A 22,800-nucleotide genomic window follows, 5' to 3' on the forward strand; every position below is an offset into this window, starting at 1 on the left:
TTTAAAATCTGTATCAGATAATTTGAACATTTGGTTAACTTATTGTTAAGGTCAAATGATTATTTTCTCTCATTCAATTTATAATTTTTATGTTTCTTGCTATAATAATGTGGAGAAATTGTGTGTATCAAAAGCTTCTTGGTTCTATTTAAAGCTCTTTTAAAAGCAAGAAGTCACCCTGTTTAGGTTGAGCTACTGGTATGTTGTGGGCTGTGATTCATAATTTTTAGAGTTGTTGCAGTAGTCTTTTGGTCTGTTTGATTTATCTTGTGCCATTGGCTGTCCCACTGGTCCATTGCTGCCTGAAAGTGCAGAAATAATTTCGCCAGCCCATCTGCTGTGTGTCTTTTGGTGGAATGATGTCATAGTAAGATTCCCCACCTTTGCTCCTCAGTGCCAAGATGTGTTTGAAGGGAACAGGAGAGTATAAGGTACATGAGAACATTATTCCTTGATTTGGAAATATTTCCCTTTAAATAACCAAATATATGGCTTACCACCAAAGAATTGATTAAACTGAGATTTACAGCTTTAAATATTTGTTAGAAAAGAAGGACATTTTAAAAATCAATTCTCTAAGCTTCTTTCAAAAGCAAAATAGGAAGCGGAAGTTAAATATAAAGTAAGAAGAATGAAGGAAAAATGGAGATATGAACGCAATTAATTCAATAGAAATTGTACAAGCTATAAAGAAAATCGATAATTACCTAAGTTGGTAATTTGGACAGATCAATCAAATCGACAAATTCTAGATATAAATCAAAAATACAGGAGAAAGAATATAAATTACTATTGTGAAGAATGAAAGAATCAACATCTTTTAAAATCCCACAGGCTCAAAACATAAGTGGATAATATGAAGGATCTTAGCCAATAATTTCCATACATGGATGAAATGAAAATTTTCCTTTAAATACACCAATTGCCAAAACTGACTCCAGTAAATTTGAATAGCACTATATCTAATAAAAAAAATAAATTCTTACAATTTTGAAATCCCATCTATCCCTTCCCACCCTCCGCCCCCTTGGCAACCACAAGTTTGTATTCTATGTCTATGAGTCTATTTCTGTTTTGTATTTATGCTTCTTTTTTTTTTTAGATTCCACATATGAGCAATCTCATATGGTATTTTTCTTTCTCTTTCTGGCTTACTTCACTTAGAATGACATTCTCCAGGAGCATCCATGTTGCTGCAAATGGCGTTATGTTGTCGGTTTTTATGGCTGAGTAGTATTCCATTGTATAAATACACCACTTCTTCTTTATCTAGTCATCAGTTGATGGACATTTAGGCTGTCTCCATGTCTTGGCTACTGTAAATAGTGATGCTATGAACATTGGGGTGCAAGTGCCATCCTGGAGTAGAGTTCTTCTGGATATATGTCCAGGAGCGGGATTCCTGGGTCATATGGTAAGTCTATTCCTAGTCTTTTGAGGAATCTCCACACTGTTTTCCACAGTGGCTGCACCAAACTGCATTCCCACCAGCAGTGTAGGAGGGTTCCCCTTTCTCCACAGCCTCTCCAGCATTTGTCATTTGTGGATTTTTGAATGATGGCCATTCTGGCTGGTGTGAGGTGATACCTCATTGTAGTTTTGATTTGCATTTCTCTGATAATTAGTGATGCTGAGCATTTTTTCATGTGCTTATTGATCATTTGTATGTCTTCCTTGGAGAATTGCTTGTTTAGGTCTTTTGCCCATTTTTGGATTGGATTGTTTGGTGTTTCTTATTAAGTTGCATGAGCTGCTTATATATTCTAGAAATCAAGCCTTTGTCGATTTCATTTGCAAAAATTTTCTCCCATTCCGTAGGTTGTCTTTTTGTTTTACTTATGGTTTCCTTTGCTATGCAGAAGCTTGTAAGTTTCATTAGGTCCCATTTGTTTATGCTTGCTTTTATTTCTATTGCTTGAGTAGACTGTTCTCAAATAGATAAACAAGATTACACTGTATAGCACAGGGAAAGATACACAAGATCTTATGGGAGCTCACAGAGAAAAAATGTGACAATGAATATATATATGTTCATGTATAACTGGAAAATTGTGCTCTACACTGGAATTTGACCCAACATTGTAAAATGATTATAAATCAATAAAAAAGTTTTAAAAATTCATAATTAAACACAACTTTCCACAAAATAAACTTTAGACTCCATTGTCTTCAGTGGTAAATTTTATTAAATATTTATACAGCATGCTTATAGGTACCTTAAGAAAATTGTAGAGCCTAGGAAATTGACTCCAAATATTTTTGTCCAAAAGCTCTAGTAAACAAGAGATACATTGAACTTCTAGGTATTTTATTTACATGAAAAACACAGAAACTGTCTTCATGAAGAATCATTATCTCTCTCTCTCTCTATCTATCTATCTATCATCTACATCGAGGAGAAGTACATAGGAATACACTAATAATGGAAGACTTTAATGTACTGCTCTCAGAACAAGACAGGTCAAGTAGAAAAAATAGGTAATCAGAGAGAAGACCTAAAGAATATAATCAATAACATAGCTTTTATGGTTATATATTGACTTTTACATTTCAATAATAGAAAATAAAACTTTTCAAGCACCCACAGAACATCCACTATAATTTATTATACATTATGTCATACAGAAAATATTACTATGTTTTGTAAAGTAAAAATACTGAAAACAAATACTCGCTATTGTCATGCAATAAAATTGATAATTACTAGGGAAAAAAAGAATAGAAAATTTATTTAAAAATAAAATCAAGTGGTGGAAAAAAAACACACCTTTATCCTAGAAAGTAAAAAGTCTTTTATTAAAGAAATTGTTGGGATAAAAGAGGACATAAAAATAATATTATAAATTTTTAAGTAATTAGTGGTAATGAAAATAGTCTATAACAAAGTCTTTGAGAAAAATTTAAAGTATTTAGAGAAAATTCATAGTGCTGAAAACATTTATAAGTAAAAATAAAAGTAAATTAATATTTCAGCTCGAAATAATTCATAAAGGAAAACTAAGAAAACCAAAGACAGCACAAAGACAGAAATACATCAAAAAGCAGAAATTAATGAGAATATGAAAAAAGTGACTTAAATAATGAGCCAAAATGGTGTTATTTGAAATAATTAACAAAATTATTAAATTATAAACTACTTGCTAACTTGATGAAGACAAAAAAAAAATAGAGAAGCCATATGCAAAATATATAACAAGAGAAAAATAGACATTGAAATAGAAGAAATTTGAATTATCATATGAGACTACTTTTCAGAGCTCTGTGTATATAAATTTGAAAATCTAGATGAAATGGGTAATTTCCTAAAGAAATACAGATTACCAAGATGGACACTATTAGTCTTAGAGATCAGAAACAGACCAATTTCCTTGAAAGTAATAGAGAGAATTATTAACAAAATACCTCACAAAAAGCCCAGTCCCAGATGATTTCTCAGAATTCTCTCAAATCTTCAAGGACAAGATAATCCTAATATTGTAAAAATTGTTAAAGAGCACTGAGAATGGTGAACAACTTCCTAATTCCTATTAAAAAACGTACAGCGTTGAGTCTGGAGTCTGAGGTAGGTAGACGTTAAACATGCCCCCCTGATTCCTGCCCTTTGATGCAAATGCCCTTAAGTGATCTCCTCCTGGTGAGTGTGAGAGCTGTGATTTGCTTTGTAACCAATAAAATAGGGCAAGTGTATGTGATTATATGTGATTATGTGATTATTTCACACAAGATTGTTGCACTCATCTTGCCAGAGTCTGTCTCCCTCCTTGATTTGAGTAAACAAATATCCATGTTTGGGAATTTACTTGGCAAGGAATTGTGGGCAGCCTTTGGCATCTGACAGTGGTTTTTAGTCTGCAAGGGCCTCTGGCCAATAGTCAGCAAGAAAAAAATCCTTTTATTCCTACAGCTAACATGAACTGGGATGTGCCAACAATAGCATGTGCTTGGAAGTGGATCCTTCCCCAGTTAAACCTCAGATGTGACCATAGCCCCATACAACATCTTGAACTGAAAACCTGTGGGATGCTGAAGCTTCTCAGCCTGTATATGAAGTAGTGTTTTTATCTGAATATTATGGCCCACCATGCATGCCAAATGATTGTATATTCTATTACTAGCTTGAGATCTAATACATTATTAAACTATTCTTTAGGTTATATCTCTCATATCTTTAAAATGGATATAAGAAACACTTGAGTTAGTGTTAAGAGTTATCCAGCATAACATATCTTATTACCCGAGTAGCAGAGGAGCAAACTGAAGTCTACAAAAAAAAAAAAAAAAGATACTTTCCTAAGACAATTGATATTTGAATTGGTAAAGAAACCAGCCGAAAAATAGTAAGAGAGAATATCTCACAAAGAACATAATTGTTAGCTTTCTTGAAAACTGAAACAGACAGACAAAAAAACTGTAGGTAACACTGAACATCAAATAACTGACATAAAAAACAAGGTTTCGGTTTAGATTGAATAAGTTTATTAGGTCAACAGAGAAACAAGCTTCAGCATGAAAGTCAAGGCAGTTGCTTGACACCATCACCCTGATGAAAGCAGAACTCTGAGGTCACAGGTGAATTTCACCATCTCCCACTTCTTGAGGTAAATTCAGGAAATTTGTAGGTTAGATGATAAATCAACAACAGGCCACACTAGACCTCCGTGATGCAGGATAACTACTACCGAGGAAAAGGCACAAAACAGGAAGGGTTCAGAATTGGGGAATCCTGAGGTCTAGGTGTAGGGGATGAAGTCTTCCATGACATCCTCAATAGTAGTAGCCAAAGCCAGAGCCATAGCCAGAGCCGCACCCATAGCCACAGCCACAGAGAGAGCGGGAGCCAAAGCCATAGCCACAGCCATAGCCACAGCCATAGCCACAGCCCAGTCTGCGGAAGCCACAGCCATAGCAGGACCCATAGCCGCAGCCCAGGCCTCCGTAGCCACAGCAGCCATAGCCACGGCCCCCATAGTAGTTTCCGTAGTAGTCGCACATGGTGTTGCTGTTGGTTTTGGGGTTGTCTCTGGGTAAAGAAGGAGGATAGGCAACTTCAGTCTGGACAATTTCCCTACAGAGAGCCTTTTATATACCCTCAGTGTGAATGGGAACCATCACAGAAGTCATACCATTGGCTAATTTGCAGGACCAATCTAAGTAATTTGTTGACTCCTGGTTTTAAGTCATGGCCTCAGGGGTATTGAGGACAGTTGCTAATGTTGAGTCACATCTGAATCATTTTTGAGTCATTAGTAAGAATCTACTGTCTCATATTCAAAACTCTATTTATATAAGATCTTCAAATTATCCATTTCTAATCAACCATTATGGCAAGATAGCATTTTTAGTAGACATTCTAAACTACCCAAAACAACCAATGATAATATGTTATTTTGGCTGACATTCAGCAAATTATGATAACCTACCTTTACACTGAGCTTTTCTATCTCTTCTCTGCTGTTCCAAACTCATGTTTTGTTTTGTTTCCTTTAAGGATCCCCCTTATTTTCACAGGAGAGATGGTTTACTATGAAAAGCCAAAAAGTACCACTCAGCTTCATGAGATGATTGACAAAAACCCAATAACTTGAAATTCTGGAACACCAGGCCTGAGAAAAATTGACTTCTATTTCTTACTTACATTAATACTTCCTTTTATGATTCTGTTTTTAAAACAAATGCTGGAGAGGCTGTGGAGAAAGGGGAATCCTCCTACACTGCTGGTGGGAATGCAGTTTGGTACAGCCACTGTGGAAAACAGGATGGAGATTCCTCAAAAGACTAGGAATAGACTAACCATATGACCCAGGAATCCCGCTCCTGGGCATATATCCAGAAGGAACCCTACTTCATAAATACACCTGCACCCCAGTGTTCATAGCATCACTATTTACAATAGCCAAGACATGGAGACATCCTAAATGTCCATCAACAGATGACTAGGTAAAGAAGAAGTGGTATAATTATACAGTGGAATACTACTCGGCCATAAAAGCTGAAAACATAACACCATTTGCAGCAACATGGATGCTCCTGGAGAATGTCATTCTAAGTGAAGTAAGCCAGAAAGAGAAAGAAAAATACCATATGAGATTGCTCATATGTGGAATCTAAAAAAAAAAAAACCAAAAATAAAGCATAAATACAAAACAGAAATGGACTCATAGGTATAGAATACAAACTTGTGGTTGCCAAGGGGGCAGAGGGTGGAAAGGGATAGACTGGGATTTCAAAATTGTGGAATAGATGAACAAGATTATACTGTATAGCACAAGGAAATATATACAAGATCTTATGGTAGCTCACAGAGAAAAAAATGTGACAAGACTTATATATATGTTCATGTATAACTGAAAAATTTTGCTCTACACTGGAATTTGACACAACATTGTAAAACAATTACAAATCAATCAAAAATGTTAAAAAAATATTTTCCATAGTTTTAAATTCATATTCTGAATCGATAGCCACAGAATAAAAATTATGAGATTTCATTTCTAAAGCTGCATTTTCATGAAAGAGTTTTCTTCAAATTTCAACATATTTGTAGTATTTCTGTTTTGGCTCAAAGGTGAATATAGATATTTCATTTTTTTAAATGATAATACTGACAGGGGTATCTCTCATGATACTAGTAGACCATGAGCTCTTGGTTAAATTTCTTGGACTATGAGAACATATTACTTATGGACATACTATCTTCGTATGCAATGAAGCTTAGATTATTCTTAATTCAATAATTAAGTGAAATAGCCAGTTAAATTTGTTTTCTTAAAAAGATGACTTCATAGCTCTCAGTAGAGCATAATAGGAAAAAAGGAAAACTTCTGGAATCAGTTCGTGGAGTTCAAATCTCACCTCTGCCACTTATAGCTGTGTGACCACTATAACTGTGTGCTTTAGTTATCCCACCTTCAAACGAGACGGTGAATAATAATACCTATCCTGCAAGATAATTTGAGAGCCAAATAAGCTGATATGTGTCAAGCACCTAGAACAGTGTGTAACACATAGTAGGTACTAGAATAACATTGGCTATAATTATTTATTTCATCCTATAATTGTTTTCATGGGTATGCTGATGAGTTGAGCAAGAGAACTCAAAAAATTTTTAAGTTCTATTTAGGGGCCTTGTGTCATTGAAGCTGAAGGAAGAGAAGCTCTATATTAAGACTATGCATCTAAAAGTAGAAAAAGTCACACTCTGGTTTTCCTAGGAATGAGCAAGCCCCATGAGTTACCCAAAAAACTTAACACAAGCAAGTAGAGGATGCAACAGTTGGTGCCCATTCAAAGGAATCTGAATGCAGACTCATTGATTTTCCTAGACCAGTGAAAGACTTTTCTGGCTATTGACCCACAAAGATGCAGCACTGAATGGTAGGTAATCAACTGACCAGAATAGGTTTTGTGTTATGTCAATGGAAAATGGCAATATGAGCTATACTAGCCAAAGATTTCAGCACAGGACAGATGGAGGCGCTCCCTCACAATTAGCAGCATTCTATTGCACATTAAAGTCCACTTCAGGAAGTGAAAAAAGAGTGGCAAAACCTTTAATAAAATGAAAATGTAATCCTAATAACTAGAATGCCATTGAATTTGGTTGAGTTTAGCTGGAAGGAACAAGAATAAATGCTTTGGCTTCTAGTGGAAATGATGAGTCAAGATAAAATTTGGTAAAATATGAGAAATACTTGTAAAGTTGTATCCTGTAAAAATGTTACTTGAGTTATGTATTTTAAAAGTGTATTTTTTCTATAAAGAAATACTGGGCAATAATACACATCTCATACTTTCAGTTAACTTTCCCTCTTAGCACTTCTATTTCCCCAAAACTAAAGAGACTGACTTCCTCAACTGCAGTGGGCAGATGAATTTGAGGGTACTAATAACCTCAAAACAATTTTAATCAATTGCAGTTTGCATAATTTCTGATCTCATAGAATCTCATGGTGGAATTTAAATTTAAGCCTTCAATAAGAAAGAGTTTCATAACTAAGTCCAATATTTGTCATTCAAAGCATATGATTTGATTGTGAAAATCTTGACACAACAGTGGAGTCATCTTGGCTGTGAAGGCTTCACTATGCCTAATGAAACAAGAGATTTATGAGAACTTCACTGTTGGTGTTGTTTGTGGTTAATGCAAAATAATTTGTTTTGAGGGCAACATTACATATGACTTCCCACACCTAATACTGAGGAAGTATAAAAGACGTGGTGAAGATGGTGATATTCAAACTCAGGAAACCATCGTTCTCTTCTACGCTGTCTAGTCTTGACACCATGACCTATTACAGCAACTACTATGGGAACTGTGGTTGTGGTGGGCTTGGCTGGGGTTACGGTGGACTTGGCTTTGGCTTCATGGATATGGTGGCTACAGATATGGCTGCTGCCGCCCATCTTGCTATGGAAGATATTGGTCATATGGGTTCTACTGAAAAATTCTAGAGCCATGAACCCACCAGATTTGTCCTCTTGTGAAACATGGATTCTGCTGTTGGTCTTATTCATCTTGTCTCTTCGAAATAGCAAAAATCTAAATCCAGACTCTGATGAAAGGACTAGGGAAGTCATCTTTCCTTGGCTCCATTGTGCAAGATCATAAAGAATATTTTTTCTTAAATGCAACAAAAGTTTCCTTTTAATCTCTAAGTATATTTTTCAATAAATTTAATCTCTTTGCAAATATGGTATGTGTTCATGTTTATTTACTTTCACCATCATTGCATATGGATGATTGTAAGGTAAAAGCTTGTCTGTAGTTACTATTCCAAGGGACTGACACTGCTTTCCTCCACTTTTTTCCCCCCTAGTTTTTGTCCCTTTACATATATCTCATACTGTTTAAAGCTGAGCTTCCCTGTGACATAGTTGATTGCTTCCTCCTCAATAAATCTGGCTTCCCTTTAATTCACGAGCAAGATGGTTAACAACATACCTGAAGTCTGGTAGCTGCATGAGGCTGACTGTCTGTCCTTGTTTCCCTAGAACACCATGGTACACACCCACATTTTAAGTGGTGCTTCTGTGAGTTTTTCAGGCATCTGCTTTCTGACTGCTTGCTGGTAGCTTCATCACTAGAAAGCCTTCCAGTTGCCTGATGTCTTTCATAGAGAATTTGTGTCGAGCCTGAAAGTGAACATAGGGAACCCTATGCCAGCCCTAGGAACGTGGCTGTGTTTTTAGTAACTCTCTTTATCATAGACCATTTTGATTATGAAGTCCATTTCATGTAGTCAGTCATTCATTCATTCATCAATACTCAGCTCCTAAAATTTGCCAGGCATGCTGCTGTGGTGGGAGAGAGCATTTTGTAAAAGATTGAGATAGTTTCCATTGTGACATTATTAAATTTTATGTTTACTCTCTATAAAACTCTAACATCTGTGTAATATTGAAGTGTGAATATAGTATATTTTAATCTGTTTTTAAATTTTTCTAAATGAAGAATTTTAGAGGTTTTGACTCCCTTTGTATTTTAAAAAAATCTCTCACTTAATTTGTAAAAACAATCTGTCAAAATGTAAAAAGATACAAATTTATTAGCCAAATTTCAAAAACAAATTGCAAAATAAATAGTGGGATTAAAATTTATTTAAAAAATTTAAAAAAAATGATTTGCTGGGTGCAGCAAATAATGTATTTTTCCAATAATTAAAATAAAATGACTTGGAGACCAAAACTTCAAATCTGGGTATCACAGAAATTTTAAACAAAAATTTTCTAATGTATTAAAGCATAACCTATTATAATGTAAATTCTGACTCATCAATAATTCTGTATGTTTTATATTTAATGATATTTATTATTAATTAATGCATATAAAAAACTGTAAATAAATTGTTACATTTAAATTGTGGATACAAGCTCAAAATACTTACTGGTATGGTTTTCTTACCTAAAATCTTAAAGAACACTGCTATAGACCAGAACTTCTCAGAGTGATCTGTTGACACCTGTGGGAACCTGAGGCTCTTTCAAGGAGTCCAAAAGCATCAAACTATTTTCATAACATATTTATTTGTGTTTTTAATCTAATAAACTCGTGAATATACAGTGGAGTTTTCCAGATACCTGCTATATATGACATGATACCACAACAGATTAAATACAGAAGCAGATATAAGAAACTTTTGTCACACATTTCTTTCTCCATTATTTCAAGAAAACGTTTCTGGAGAAACTCAAGGACGACTTTAAAACCAAATGAGGATATGGGAACTCAAAAGTTGAGATGGAGAAGGAGCCCTGACACTAATGCTTGGATTTCTAAATAAATGCTTAATTGCATAATATAATGGTGTACTCAGATGACATATGAGTATGATTCAAATATATAATATGATTCAAAGTCATGGTTGATGAATAAATAAAACTCCCAAGAGGAATAAAAAAGATACAGGTTTTTATATTAGCATTTTAATGTGTGTAAATGTAGTCGGTTCATTGACAATAATCAGTAGAAAATATTATTTGTTCTGAAGAGTCATTTGCCTGAAAGAAAAGAATTACATAATTCAAAAGATAATTTACTTCAGGTAACTCCTCACTTTTATCCCTTCCTCACTCAAATAGATATGCTCTCAGTTCCTTGATTGCATATCTGAATATGAAATGGAAATTATTACTGTGAGAAAAAAATAAGAAAAATTGGGTCAAAGGGCTTGAAAATTGACATTTCAAGCAACCTGAAAATAGACTTTAATAATAAAACTCAGAGTGAGAAGATCTCCAAAATACAAGAAGAATCTCTAATTAAGGATATGTGACAGGATTATTGGATTCCAGGAAAAACAGTTAATAATATTTGCTGGAGGCCCTCTCCTTACTTACTTAAACAAGTGTTTCATGAAGTTGTATTACTCAACTTTGAAATACGCTACAGAAATTGCATGAATTTCCACACGCAGATGATGTCTGTCTGGCTCTGGCTGCGGGTATGGTGGTGTCATGGCTGCTACTGCCCATCTTGCTGTGGATTCTACTGGGGGGCATCCAGAGTGACTCAATCAGATGCACTCCTTCATCTGTGTTTTCCTGACTCTGCTTCCATGGTTAATTAATCACAAGAGTAATTCTAGTTTCTGCACCAACTGTGACAAGTTCATCCAGGGTAACTTGCAAAACACCACGTGCAAGTCTGATATACTTCTCAACTGATGAAAATACCCAGGAATGTGTCAAAAATTATAGATAAGCTTTATCTTTGCTATCATGTTACCAATTTATTTATTTTCTATTGTTGATCAATTATCTTTCATGTGGGAAAATTTTAAGCTAATTTTTTAAATTGGGGTATAGTCAGTCACAATGTGTCAATTTCTAGTGAACAGTAAGCTAATTTTTCAATGAACTTGCTTTTTCATATTCACTTTTATTTTGCTTTGTTTACATTAATCTGTATGTCGCTGTGGGGAATCTGCCTTTGGACATTGCCTTTTTTGTTAGTCTGAGATGATCATTTTCTAAAGAAGGTAAGGATATGACCATCAGTTCCTTTATGACAACATGTATCTAAAAATGGATTCTTATATACACCCCTAGGCAGCACTATTATTCATACATAAACAAGTTAAGTACCATTTCACACAATACTAGCCTTGTTTTCTATGACATGTGCTGGAGGTATCTGTCCTTGGCTTGTTTTTCTACAATTCTGCAGTTAGGTTGTATCATTCAGGTTTGTGCCTTAGGGTGTATGTAAGTGGTTTATTCTGCCTCTCATAATTCGTGCTATTCCTCTGAGTTCAGCAACAAAAGAGTACGACACATACCTGCATCCTTGTTGAGTTTGTTATCACTTTGGTAATGAGATCAACCAGAAAAAGCCTCTGGCTCCCTTCTTGATAAACAATGTTTCAGCAAGCCGGATCACCTTTCACTCACATTATGGATATTCATCTTGTTCTTCCACTTCAAATTTGAATAAAACAAAACTGCCTTTCTCAATCATTCCAGCTTTCCTCCCCTAAGCAAATGAGAAAAAGGAATCTCCATTGATACAACATCAATGAACAGTATCTCTGAACATCCCACGCATTGTCTAGACACTATTCCCAGATATCAATATACGTGGTTGGAAGCACTCTGGATATTTCAAAAATACATTGTTATTTGAGGCACCTTCAATAGGAAAATGCAGGAAATGTGTTTACACTTTAAGAAGTCCTATTTCATTGTCTCAACAACTGATTCAAAAATTTCTCCTCCAATTTTTCTTCTGGGATGGTGAATTCTTCTCAAAGGCCTTTGCACAGCTGACTCATCTTCAATTAATGAATAATAAAAAAGATATTATTCCACACAATATCATTGATAAAGCATCGAAGCCCTGCAGCTAGAAGAGTTGCTGGCACATAATTGTGCCTAATACATATTTTTGAATAAACTAATGACCATGAATGATGCCGAAAATGTCTCCCTGGGATTTCATATTTTACTTTAGCGGAAGATGGCAAAGTATCTCCAGGGTCTTGTTGTACAAATAATGCTATTTCACCCAGAGTATTGATGATCTCTTTGTATGTCCTTAGAGTGGAGGGTAGTCTTATCATAAGAGAAAAAGAGACATTCTCAGTCCTCACTAAACTGTACTCTGACTCTAGAGACTGAAGACCTGTGAATTACATGAACCAGTGTTTGAGTATTCTGGTAGGGTAGATCAAAACCACATTTTACTATGTAATGGGTTAAATGTATTAATTTCAGTCATGTTTATCTGTACTACTTTTCAAAAGAGTCTATTTGAACATCATCATACAGCTAGGTTTCCATCATGTGGATCATTGTGCCTTTAGCTTTTTCCAAATCAGCTTCCTCCATCTAGTTCCTCCATCTAGTTTCCAGCCAAAGTTAGTAAGAACACTTCATACACTGAATGCAAATATTCATTTTCAAGTCTAACTTGGTACATAGATTCTGCTAAGAAACAATCTAAGCTTTTTCTTAAGTGAGAAGTGTTCTCTGTCTGCATGACTCACTCCTTTTCTAGTTGGCTGCAGAGCAGAATTCAAAACTCATACAAGCCATTATGTGTCCCCTTTGCTGACATCCAGCTGCTTTGTGGGGATACTTCACTCCAGAATCCCAGGGCAACTGTAAGATCAATGGAACACTGAGGAACTTCAGGGTGGGTGGTGGTGAATGGCTGGAGCAGTCTCCAGACCTCTGCTGGAACTGATGAAAGAGGAACTTTACTTTGAAACAAACAAATTTGACACACTGTGACAGAAAAGCAAAAAATCCAATCTGCCCATTCTCTGGAGAAAGATCAAATTTTAATACTTTTATTGGGGTCAACTGAAAAGCAAAAAATTGCACATATTTAAAGCACTATATACAGTTTGATGCGTTTTGACATATGACTGTACTTGTGACACTGTCACCACAATCAAGGTAATAAGTGTATATGTCACCCCCAAAAGATTCCTCCTGCCCTTTTTTTTTTTCTTACTGTTATGGAGGTAAGAACAATTCACATGAGAGCTCCACTTCTAACAAATTGTTAAGTGCACAATGCCATATTAACTGTAGACACAATGCAGTACAGCAGATCTCTGGAACTTACTCACCTTGTGTAACTGAAACTTTATACAATTTGAACAGAGACCCCTCATTTCCCTTTCCCCCAGCCCTTGTCTAACACCATTCTACTCTCTGTTTCATGAGTTTGACTATTTTAAATGCCTTGTATAAGAAAAATTATGCACTATTTTTCCTTCTGTGCCTGACTTATTGCACTTAGCAAAATGTCCTCCAGATTCATCTATGTTGTCACAAAGGCAGAATTTACTTCTTTTTTAGGGCTGAATAATATATTCCACTGTATGTCTAGGCCACATTTTTTTAATCCACTCATCCAGCAGTAGACATTTTGATTGCTTCCATGTCTTGGCTATCACAATGCTGCATTGAACATGGGAGTGCAGGCATCTCTTCCAGATCCTGATTCAATTCTTGTGACTATATACCTAAATATATGCCCAGAAGTGGAATTGATTCTTATGTTAGTTCTATGTTTAAATTTTTGAATAATCGCCATACCTTTTTTCCCATAGTGGCTACATGATTTTACATTTCCACCAACAGTGGACAACTGTTACAATTTCTCCACATCCTTTTAATATCTAGTAAGAAAAATGAATATGTTAAGTCAATGTTTCATTCTATACCAAGACTGCAATTTCCCTAGAAATAACAAAGTAACAAAATTTCATAAAAGTACAGGTGCCTTTATGGCATTTGAATATAAAGTGTGTCAGTCTACCCATTATGAAGCATTGAAAGAATATTTTTTCTTGGGGAGAGAAATCATATAAAAAATACATAAACATTTTGACAGAATTTTTACTTTAGTTAAAGTATCTGCCCATGAACCTATAAACCCACACGAGGAGTTAGCATTCTTTAGAAATTTCATAAAACCTGGTCAAGGAATTTTCACTAGTTTGATGCAGATTTGAAAACATAGCAATTATTTATTATTTGAGTCATATGGTTCTATTGTGAGAATCCTGACCTGAAAGATTAAAACACAAAAAATCTAGCCTGTGAGAGTCTCTTTGCCTTAAAAAAAAAAAAAAACTTAAAGAATTTTTCTTATGTAAATTAGCATGAATTATGAGTTCAGCACCTCCCTGTGGCTTGCCCCACCCACCACTGAAGGTGTATAAAAGGCCCTGGGAAGGGTGACATTCAGACTTGAATGAGGACACTGGCTCCCTGATTCTCAATTGAACCTTCAACTCCTGACACCATGTACTGCTACGGCAGCTACTATGGTGGCCTGGGCTGTGTCTATGGCTGTGGCTACAGCCATGGCTATGGCGGGTACAGGTTTGGCTGCTGTCACCCACCTTGCTGTGGCAGATATTGGCTCTATGGATTCTACTGAGAAACTTTTGGAGACACTCCAGGACTCTCATGTATCCTGACTCCACTTTCTGAGTCCTCCTTGTTGTGAAATAGTGATTGTCTCATTCTGGGCTACTTGGGAAGGAGAGACTGGTCTAAATTCTGCATCCATCATCTCAGTTCAGTAAATCACCTGGAATGTCTTGCTTTATAACAGAAAATGTGTCTCCTGTGGCAGCATTACAGTTATTACTCTGCATATGTATTGGTTCAACATCCTTCATGTAAGAAAAAAAATTTATTTCAATCTTGAATAAAATCTTCTGTACTGACAATATTGCATGTCTAGCGTTACTTTTGTTATGTCTGTTGCACGCATCTGTGTGAGAGTACTGTTGTGACAGAAACACTGCCTTTCTTCCTATGCTAAAAATTCTAAGCCTAAGAATAAGTTATTTCTAAATGTAACTTGCTTTTGATGAATCTGTACTCACTGCACTCATCTACCCCTAATCATACTAAAACAGCAGCCCATACACTAAGTTTCATTAATGAATAAAACCCTACAACAGTATTCTTAATTCTCATCATCATATTCTATGTACTTTGGTTATTTCTTTAGATCACACATTTGAATATTTAAGATTGTGCTTTTTGGTGGTTGTACTTGGATATTCTGCTTTACATTCTTTAAATTACCCTCCATATCCCATATCTGGGTGATGGTAGCATACACAGTTAGTCTGCACATCATTTTTGTCTTTGAGAATCTCTAGAAAGTGCTATCCCATTACCACTTCAGTGCATCAGGCATTAGAAATTGGGAGTGGATATAACTAACTGGGCTGGGTATAGCTCAGTGGTAGAGCACATACTTAGCATGCATGAGGTCCTGGGCTCAATCTCCTGTATCTCCATTAAGAAAGAAAGAAAGAAAGAAAGAAAGAAAGAAAGAAAGAAAGAAAGAAAGAAAGAAAGAAAGAAAGAAAGAAAGAAAGAAAGAAAGGGAGGGAGGGAGGGAGGGAGGGAGGGAGGGAGGAAGGAAGGAAGGAAGGAAAGATAGAAAGAAAGAAAGAAAGAAAGAAAGAAAGAAAGAAAGAAAGAAAGAAAGAAAGAAAGAAAGAAAGAAAGAAAGAAAGAAAGAAAGAAAGAAAGAAAGAAAGGAAGAAAGAAAGGAAGGAAGGAAGGAAGGGAGAGAGGAAGGGAGAGAGGGAAGGAAGGAAGGGAGAGAGGGAAGGAGGAGAGGAGAGGAAAGGAAAGGAGAGGAAAGGAAAGGAAAGGAAAGGAAAGGAAAGGAAAGGAATTAGACCACTGCTTTTGTGGAACTGTAATTTTGAATTTTATATTTTCAATGTCTCTTTTGAAGATATCAAATTTATTTTTGTACTGAGTACAACTTTCCTCCAGACTCTATCAGAAAAAAATCAAAATAATGTAATTTCAACATCAGTCTGTTGCAGAGTCATTTTGACTTAAAATTTTGTGTCATTTTGACCTTCATTTGAAATTATAAACTTCCCCCCCAATTATTTTAAAGGCCAGCCCACTTTATCAATATGAAATATCAACATGCTGCATTTTGCAGTTATTATTATTCTTTAAAAATATTATATATGGCTAAGCAATTCTTTGAGAATTGCAAATTTATATTAATTAATTTTAAAGCTGGGTTATAATATTAAATAAGGACATTTATGGTTTACCATAAAGTATTAGAAGCCATGTCACGTTTTCTCAATATGTAAAATATTTTCATCTATATATCCCTCTGGTATAATGGAATTTTCTCAAATGGCTTCCTAAAAATACCATAGCCTACGTTATGAGAGAAAAATCAAATAATGCTAAGAACACATAACACCAGTGATAGAATTTACATGTAGTTTCCAGTACCTACAAAAGTGCCCGGCAGTAGTAAGAATTCAAATTCTTATTTTTGTTTCCAGGGTTTTTTAAATGAATAAACAGAAAATAAGTTAATTCATGAATAAGGCTGACAATTATTTGTTAATATTTTATATGACTTTTTAAAAGCTTTAAAATTAAGAGCATATTAAAAAGCATAGCTATTCAGATGTATACACACCTGTCTCTCTCCAGAGCCTCAATTCCCAAATAATTCTATTTTGTCCAACTGGTATTGTTCATACTTATCCAAGAGCAAGCTCAGAGGGGAAGATGAAGTTAGTAACAGTAGAAGGTTTGTACTCCACCATCCTTTATCTTACTTTCCTATGGACATGCATGCCTGGAAGACAAAATTGTATCAGATCACCCTCTGATGGTTCTGAAAGGAGAATTGGATTGTGTGCTTAAAATTGTCTAACGAAATAAGACAAAACTAGGTTTTTATGCATAATTAGAAAAAGTCATCAATTCTCTCATATGTTCATGATACCCTTCTTAAGTGATACTGTGTGCCCACCATTGCTTCAGTAGATTTCAGCCAAGTAGACACATACAATGTCTTGTTGTTGTTGGTGGTGGTGGTGGTTTGCTTTTAATGGAGGTACTGAGAATTGAACCCAGGACCTCATGCATGCTAAGCATGCACTCTACCCCTGAGTTATGCCCCCACCACCACGCTCCTTTTGGTTCACACTTGGATCCAACCAATGTAGACAAAAAAAAGCTTCACCTCAGTTACAGAAATTAAACATTCATTTAAACACAAAAACCTGGAGCATGTTCTTCTATAAACAGGACATGTTTCTCTCTATGCACGAAAAACAACAACCATTTGATTGCCAAGCATAACAACATCTGTACTATGATACAAGTGCCCCCTTGCTACAGTTCAGTTAATCTGTATATGCATTTTTCAGAGGCTCTCCAGCAAAATAAACAGAGCAAAAGAAACCCTAAGCACCTAAAAGTGATGAGGAAGGAGGACAGAAGAGAAAACAACTTCACCAACACCATTAAACTGAGCTTTCCTCATTTTTCACATCTGTGTCAGTAAGATTTGATCACACTATGACAGATGAAGGCATAAAATGCCATCAGTTTCTAAAATAAATAGATCAAAAACTCTCTGAATGTGGAACCATGATACATTAATGGAAAATAATATAAAATAAATGTTAAATGGTCAGAGTCATGGGTAAATTGTCAACTTCACAAAATACGATCAAACACGGACATTGAAAATTAATATAAATATAATGAAAGAGGAGGTGTCTTTATAATAGGATAGAAGTGTATTTGTAGTTAACCAAACAGTCAATGCCATTAATCAGTCAGAAACATTATTTTGGGGTGAAAAATCTTTTGCTCCAGCTGAAAACAATTCTTAAAATTTATAGACATGTGGCTTCAAGTAACCTTCTTCTTCCAATCATCCACTGCATATCTGATTATGTAGTGAAAGTCAATATTCCTTAAATAAAAACAAGGAAAAAATTCAATGAGGTCTTATATATTCGTGGAATTACATGGAGCCTGATCCAAGATATTAAATATGTATTTTATGTAGTTCACATAGAGTGGAAAAGACTGTTCAAAATAGAATAGAACCTTCCTAATCTTAAAGAGTCCAAGCATCGTAACTAAGTAATCATAGCTTGAGGAACTCACTTCACATAATGAAGAAATAAGACTCATGAGAAGCTCTACTGTAAATTAATCTGAAATACGAGGTCAATATTGTTTGTGGTTAGTCCCATCTGCTATTTACTTTGTATAAATCTTTTGCAGGTGGTGACACTCAAACTCAAGAAAATTACTTCCTGGTCCTCAGTTGAACCTTTCCCCCTTCTAGCAACATGCTACTGCAGCAGCTACTGTGGTGGCCTGGGCGACAGGTATGGTGGTCTGAGATGTAATGACAGACGTTCAAAAATCAATATTTTAGAACTACTAGTAATAATGGGTCTAAGTAGCATCATCAGGGGCAAAAATTAGTAAATAAAAACTGATGAGGAAAATTGTATCATGAACCCAATTAACAATCCCAGCATTACTAAATGTGAAGCAATAAGGCAATCAGATACCATATGCCTCCTAATATTATAATAAAGAAAGTGCACAAAGCACCTATAAAGTATTTTTCTTGTCAAAAATAAGGAGGATGACCAGAATTTCATCAACCCTTTACATCTACCTGCCAGGACACAGATGGTATAATGAACAGAGGAATATATGAAAAGAAAAACCAAGAAGACATCAGCCATATCCAAAATTTAAGAATTCTACAGAATAATAATATTGTTTATTCAAAAGTATGTTTTAAAAAAATCACTGGAGACTATTATATATTTTTAAAGAGTTTAGAGAAATTATGCCTAAATGTAATGAGTCCCAGTGCAAAAAAAAATGACTTTAAAAATATATTTGTGAATCAATCAAGGAAATTTGAGCATGATCAAGATTAGAGGATGCTAAGAAAACTTTTAAAACATTTCATTTGTTGATAATGATATTGTAGATATGGAAATGTTTTTAAACTGATTTTTTGACTGAGATACACACTGCAGAAAAGTGATGTTTTGCCTTGGATTTGTTTTAAAATATTCATCAAAAATAACAACTATGAAAACTATACAGGAAGAGAAGGAACTAATGGTGGAATATTGACAGTTATTAAATCCTGAAGATGTGTTCATGAAGTTTCAAAATACAATTCTATATGCTTTTATGGCTGCATGAAATTTACTTATTAAAGTAAATAATAAATATAGAAGTGTTTATCTATTCTACTGAGTAAGCCCTATTGTTAAAGTTATTTTTCACCTTGTAGAAGATCCTCATAATATGTGTGGAATTAATGATAGGCTTTTAAATGTCAACATTCTAGAAGCTAGTAAATGGTTAACTAGATGAAAACTAGTCGGATATTTTAAGCTAAATAAATGAAGGCTGAGTAAAGGTTTTAAAATAAGAATAACTAAAGCACATGAAAGGCACATGATTTGATCATAGGAATGCTGACTCAAAAACAAAGTCATTTTGCTTACAAGAGTCTCACATCGTCTAATGAAACAAAGATTCAGGAAGTATGCTAGTGTAAATTAGTAGAAAATATGTGATCAACAAGTCCTGTGATGTGTCCCACCCACCACTGAGAAGCATATAAAAGGGCATGAGCAGATGGTGATGTTCAAACTGAGGAAACGGATTCCCTGCAACTCAATCAAATCCTCTACTCCTGAAACCATGTGCTACTACGGCAACTACTATGGAGGTCTGGGTTATGGTTACGGTGGCCTGGGCTATGGTTATGGCTGTGGCTATGGTGGCCTAGGCTGTGGCTACGGAGGGTATGGATATGGCTGCTGCCGCCCATCTTGCTACAGAAGATACTGGTCCTATGGGTTCTACTGAGAAATATTCAGGGAAACTCAACTGATCAGTCCACCTGGACTTCCACAATCTGTCTCCATGATTCTTCTTATTAATAATTCTATTGTCTATTCTAAATGTCAACATCATCCTCAAGAATCTGAAAAAAAAGGTTAGATTCTGTAAGCCTCATCTGAAGTAAACGAAATCATCTGGAATGTTTCATACTTTTTTTGAAAGCTTTTCTTTTGATATTGTATTACCTTAAAAATTTCTTACATTTTTGATCAACAACTCTTACATGAGAAAAGTTTAAATCAATTTTAATAAACATTTATCTGTTAAAATATTAATTTATTGCATTTAAGTTGATTTTTCTTCATCATTTGTATATACATGCATATGTGCATGTGTTTTGGTGTGTTGGCAAATGGGGTGGTATGATGATTAATTTTATGTGTAAACTTGACTGAGTTCAGGGATGTCCAAAAAGCTGGTAAAACATTGTTTCTAGGTGTGTCTCTGAGGGTGTTTCTAAAAGAGATTTGCATTTGCATCAGTAGACTGAGTATAGAAGATCGCCCTTACCAATGCGGGAGGGCATCATCCAATCCACTGAGGACCTGAACAGAACAAAAAGATGGAGGAACAGCAAACTCTATTCTCTCTTCCTGAGCTGGAACATCCATCTTCATCTGCCCTTTGGCATCGGAACTCCTGATTCTCAGGCCTTTGGACTGAATTACACCCTCAGCTTTCCTGGTTCCCCATCTTGCAGACAGCAGATCATGGGACTTTGTGGCTTCCATAATCATATGTACCAATTCCCATAGTAAATTATCATATCCTTGGTTCTGTTTCTTCTCTGGAGAACTCCAACACAGTTGAGGAAGAAGAAAATATGAGCAAAAGAGAGAACACTTGTCTTTGGTGCATCCCGAGATGACAGTGATGCCAGAAGACAAGGGTATGACATTGGTTCATATGAAATTGATGCTTCCTTGTTATTTTTAGTCACTGCTCCCTCTGTATAGCCAGCCTAAAATCTTAGCCTTGTGCTCCACATGTTCAAATGCTTTTGACTTGATGTTTTTTTTCCCCATCACAACTATCAACAGGCTTATAAGTTTAGGTCTGGTGCAGAGGTGTGTTGGAAACCAGTCTTAAGAGGTAAAGAGGTCATGATTTGTGATATCTGCAGATTTCCACAGTGTGAGTACTCTTACTGTTTCTGATATATATAGCTACCAACAAGATGCCTCTAAATGCAGAGGTAAGCAGAATAGGCTGTCTGAGCTAATACAAGCTTGCTTATGGACACCGTTGAGTGGATCTGTCTGATATTCTAGTGCAGATCATTCCTCCAAGAGAGGTTCATTGATATCACTTCAATACAAAAATATTTAGCACTGAGATTCACTTTATATTTTATATTTATAGACTTAGATGCACATATTTGTATTTAATAATCTTGTTAGATCATTCAATTCTTAATTTTTAATGTCAGGTTTTCCTTTGAAGTCACAAGAATTCATTTTCCAACTCACTTCAAATTTCTACCATCCCCTTGATCCCAATGATAAACAATGAAAAATAATATTTTCTCTGATAAGATATTCATCTGATAAAGCCTTATTTTAAATGGGAGATTTTTAAAAATTTGATTTGTAAGAAATTCTATTACTTTGAACAAAAGATGAATTTATACCTATTTATATTTCAAATGTCAGCATTGCCAAAGGCTTTACAAAAGACCAATACACATAACCAAGCCAGAAACAATATTTTATAAATTATTTTTAGAAGCCCACAGTAAGCATAATAACACCATGTACAATTTCATGTATAATTTATTGGTCCCAAACTATGGTAAATTATAACTCAGCATACATTAAAATATGTACATTCTATTTTTTTCCTGAAGTCCATTTAGAAGAAATTTCCTAAAAAAATCCTCCTTCCATAATTTTTGCAATTTAATCTTATGAATGAAAGAAGATAGTAATTCACTGCCTGAAAATATTACCAGATTGTAGTGGACAATAAATATTTGTTGAATGAGCTATATTTAATCATACTAAGAACTGTGTTGGCCATTCTGCTGGCAGAATCAAATGTGACAGATATAGACAATATAAACTTTAAATAAAATAGAACAGTATTGCATTTTAATACATGAAAAGATACATCAACTCAAGGGTATTTGTATACCAGTTTAGTGACACTCTGCAACTATTCATCTGATGCTGAATTTCACTTCATTAGACAGTGTTGTGCTCTTTTTGTTTGCAAAAACCTAAAAATGGTATAAGATTGATCCAGACTAAGCTACCTTTAAATAAAATAAATGGCAATTACTTTTTAACACAAGTGAAAATTACATTACTACATTACACACAAAACTACATTAATTCATCTGTGTATTAGTTGATGATATTTTATTTGAGTGATTGGTGCAAATTAAAAGGCAGCACTGCTTATGGCTTGTGCAATGAACAAGTGAGAGGCTTTAAAAGACCCTCCATGTCCACTTTCTGGAGCGTTTTGATCATAAATGGATGTTGAATTTTGTCAAAAGCTTTTTCTGAATCTATCCAGATAATCATATGGTTTTTATTCTTCAGTTTGTTAGCATGTTGTATCACATTGTTTGATGTGCCAATA

General features: G+C 35.0%; 1 protein-coding gene across 1 annotated transcript; it reads left to right on the plus strand.

The window, feature by feature from the left end:
- The first annotated feature begins 19,970 nt into the window (after positions 1-19,970).
- LOC116286138 (keratin-associated protein 20-2-like) lies at positions 19,971-20,444 on the plus strand. The gene has a single exon (XM_031692592.2). It carries the CDS (start codon positions 20,011-20,013, stop codon positions 20,176-20,178), a length of 168 nt encoding a protein of 55 aa, XP_031548452.2. The 5' UTR covers positions 19,971-20,010; the 3' UTR covers positions 20,179-20,444.
- Positions 20,445-22,800: the final 2,356 nt, after the last annotated feature.

Source organism: Vicugna pacos, chromosome 1 (genome assembly GCF_048564905.1).
Source record: "Vicugna pacos chromosome 1, VicPac4, whole genome shotgun sequence".
Taxonomy (NCBI): domain Eukaryota; kingdom Metazoa; phylum Chordata; class Mammalia; order Artiodactyla; family Camelidae; genus Vicugna; species Vicugna pacos.